Raw genomic sequence first — 2,653 nt, 5'->3', positions numbered from 1 at the left:
TCTTCTTTTAAATAGTTCACTTAAAGACTGACCAGTATATTCTCACTTACAAACTGTCCTTGCACTAACAATCCAAAAGAAAAGAAACAAAGAGAGAAATTAACATTTGGTAAACATTCTCCACTAAAGGCAGTTCCCTTATATATACTGTGATTTTATCTTTCATTTTGTTTACATAAACAAGTTTAATAACATATCAATCAGTGGTTATTGAACAATTTGGGAAAATAAAGGAAAAAAGCGCACACAAAAATTATACTCTTTTACAAGTAAATAAAAGGATCTTTTCTTTTCTTTGTTTTCTTCAGGGCAGAGTTCAGCGGTTCATCTTGTGTTGGTGGGTGTAAGCGGATTCATTTCCTTGTACTTTCTTTGCTTTGACTGTCCTCTCTTTTTATGCTATTACATAATTAGATTCTTACATACAAATATTGACAAAAAAAATGGCTTAATCACCAAAGCCATCCAGTCTTTTTTCAATATCAATGGATAGTCAAAGGCGGTGGGCGGGGCTTCAGGGGGACAGGGGATCATAGCTGGCCGTCGCTACAGTGGGCATCCGGGCTGTCCGTCTGCTTCTCTGCGTCCTGACCCGGCAGCTCTTTCACCATCAGCGACGTGCTTTTATCGGAAAACTCCTCCCCGTCCGGCTCCAGGCCTTCAGGACAGTGAAGCTTCAACAACTCTTCTCTGAGCTGAGCCGTGTGCCTCTGCAAAAAAACACATGGAATCGGTTTTAAAGACACAACAAATGCCACGATTTCCATTTGTATGACAGCGAACACAGTGTTGTACCTTTAGTGCAGCTGCGTGATGAGACATGGTTCGTCCGACTCTCTTATCGCTGCTGTACTGCTGAATATCACAGATCCAGCCCTCGCACTGGGCCATGATCTCCACTCGCTTCAGATAGAAGTGCCGATGGATCACCTGCGCGCAGACACACACACACACACACACACACACACACACACACGGTTAGTGCACAAAAACACACTCAGTGTTCTTGGAAAAGCGAATTGTGTATCAGTTCTTGTACAGCCCATAAATCAAATGTAAACCTCGTATCCAATTACAGTAGCACCAGAAAACAATCTGCTGATCTTTGGATTGAGACTCCATTGACCAGATGACCAATCGCACTGCACAGATAACCAGCAGTCATTGCCTGTCTGTGCATGTTAACATGAATAAACTAAGTGACCTTTTCGGTAACAAAGACCATAGGCAGGAAATAAAAGAACTCACACAGACACACACTTCCTAGTAGTACTCCGACTCTGTCCGAAGGCAAGAGCTGACTCACTTGTTCATTCTTCATTTAGATTAGTCTCCTAGATATTCTTCCTCTCCATCTCAATGTGTTTTCTATACACGTCATACAGTGTACTAAACGGCAGATGTGAGGAGTGTTAACAGCCGCCGTGCCACCCTGATTTAACACCATCCAAAATCACTTCCCCCAGACCTCAGGAGTGGTTCTTAGGTGTGCTTAAAACAGTAAAAAAAACTGCAAAAATACCATGGTCAATAAATGGTCAAATGTAGGATAGTTTGACTATATGTTGACTGTCAACGCTTCTGAACTACTGTAAGTCATCACATGGCTTTCCATTAAAGCAAGATTTTTGTCAAATTTGAAGTTCAAAATTGCAAGAATAAAGTAATAGCATTATGAGATTAAAATCAATGTATGAGAAAAAAGTCGTAATGTTATGAGAATAAAGTCATGTTTTTTTAAAGTCAATGTTATGAAAATAAATGTGTAAAGTTTTGAGGATAAAGTAGTAATGTTACAAGAATTCATGTTTTGCACAAAAGAATGACACAACAAAAAATGTTTATCAAGAGAGAAGTAGGTTATATTTTGAGAGTAAATTCGTAATGTTTTGAGAATGAATGTTTGTTTATTCTCAAAACATTAGGACATTAAAATCTAAATAATTTGAAATCTAACTAAATTTGTAAAAAAAAAAAAAATCCTCTTGAGGCTCTAGTGGGAAAATGCTCTTACAAACAGCTTCTGGAAAATCGACCTGCTGTGTCTTCACTAACACACACACACACACACACACACACACACACACAAAATCTCTCTCAGGATTAAGACATGCACTTTAGCCTGCTTGTAAAAGCGAGATGTTGCATGGCTCAAACTTCTGGGGGGAAAAGACCGAGCGCAGATGAGAAGGATTCAGGAATGAGTGCTTATGATCGATGGTCTTGCCAGCGTTGCCATGGAAACCCCGGCGGCCACTACACATCACTCTCTGGCTCAGAGCTCAACCTCACCGGCCTTATATCTCTCTATTTTGCTGTCTCGCTTCATCCATCCTTCATAAATCTATCTTTCTCTCAAACACACAAAGACTCTCCCATAATGCCGCATTTGTTTCATATTCATTCAGTTCCCAAAGGAACATCTAAAATTATACTGGAAAAATAGGGAGAAATGAAAAAGGGTTAGGAACAGAAACTCCATTTAAAAGAAAATGAACATGAGCATAGCTACCAAGTAAGGTTGTCATGCAGGAGCAAGTGTGTGTGTTTGTGTGTGCTTCCTCCCTCTTTTGACATCAACAGCCCACCATTTATTATCCTGCGTGACTGGCTGTGTGTGTGTGCGAGCGAGAGAGAGAGAGAGAGAGAGAGA

General features: G+C 40.1%; 1 protein-coding gene across 1 annotated transcript in view; it reads right to left on the bottom strand.

Moving 5' to 3' along the window:
- LOC107553761 (baculoviral IAP repeat-containing protein 6-like) overlaps positions 1-2,653 on the bottom strand; it is a 5,777-nt gene continuing 3,124 nt past the window's right edge. The window contains exons 5-6 of the mRNA XM_016236074.1: positions 796-930; positions 1-710 (exon numbers count right to left, since the gene is read on the bottom strand). Coding sequence (XP_016091560.1) covers positions 531-710; positions 796-930 — 315 coding nt within the window. The 3' untranslated portion in view covers positions 1-530. The remainder of the gene's footprint in view (positions 711-795; positions 931-2,653) is intronic.

Source organism: Sinocyclocheilus grahami, unplaced genomic scaffold, assembly GCF_001515645.1.
Source record: "Sinocyclocheilus grahami isolate Dianchi unplaced genomic scaffold, SAMN03320097.WGS_v1.1 scaffold18.1, whole genome shotgun sequence".
Lineage (NCBI taxonomy): Eukaryota > Metazoa > Chordata > Actinopteri > Cypriniformes > Cyprinidae > Sinocyclocheilus > Sinocyclocheilus grahami.
This window is presented reverse-complemented; position numbering and strand designations above follow the sequence as displayed.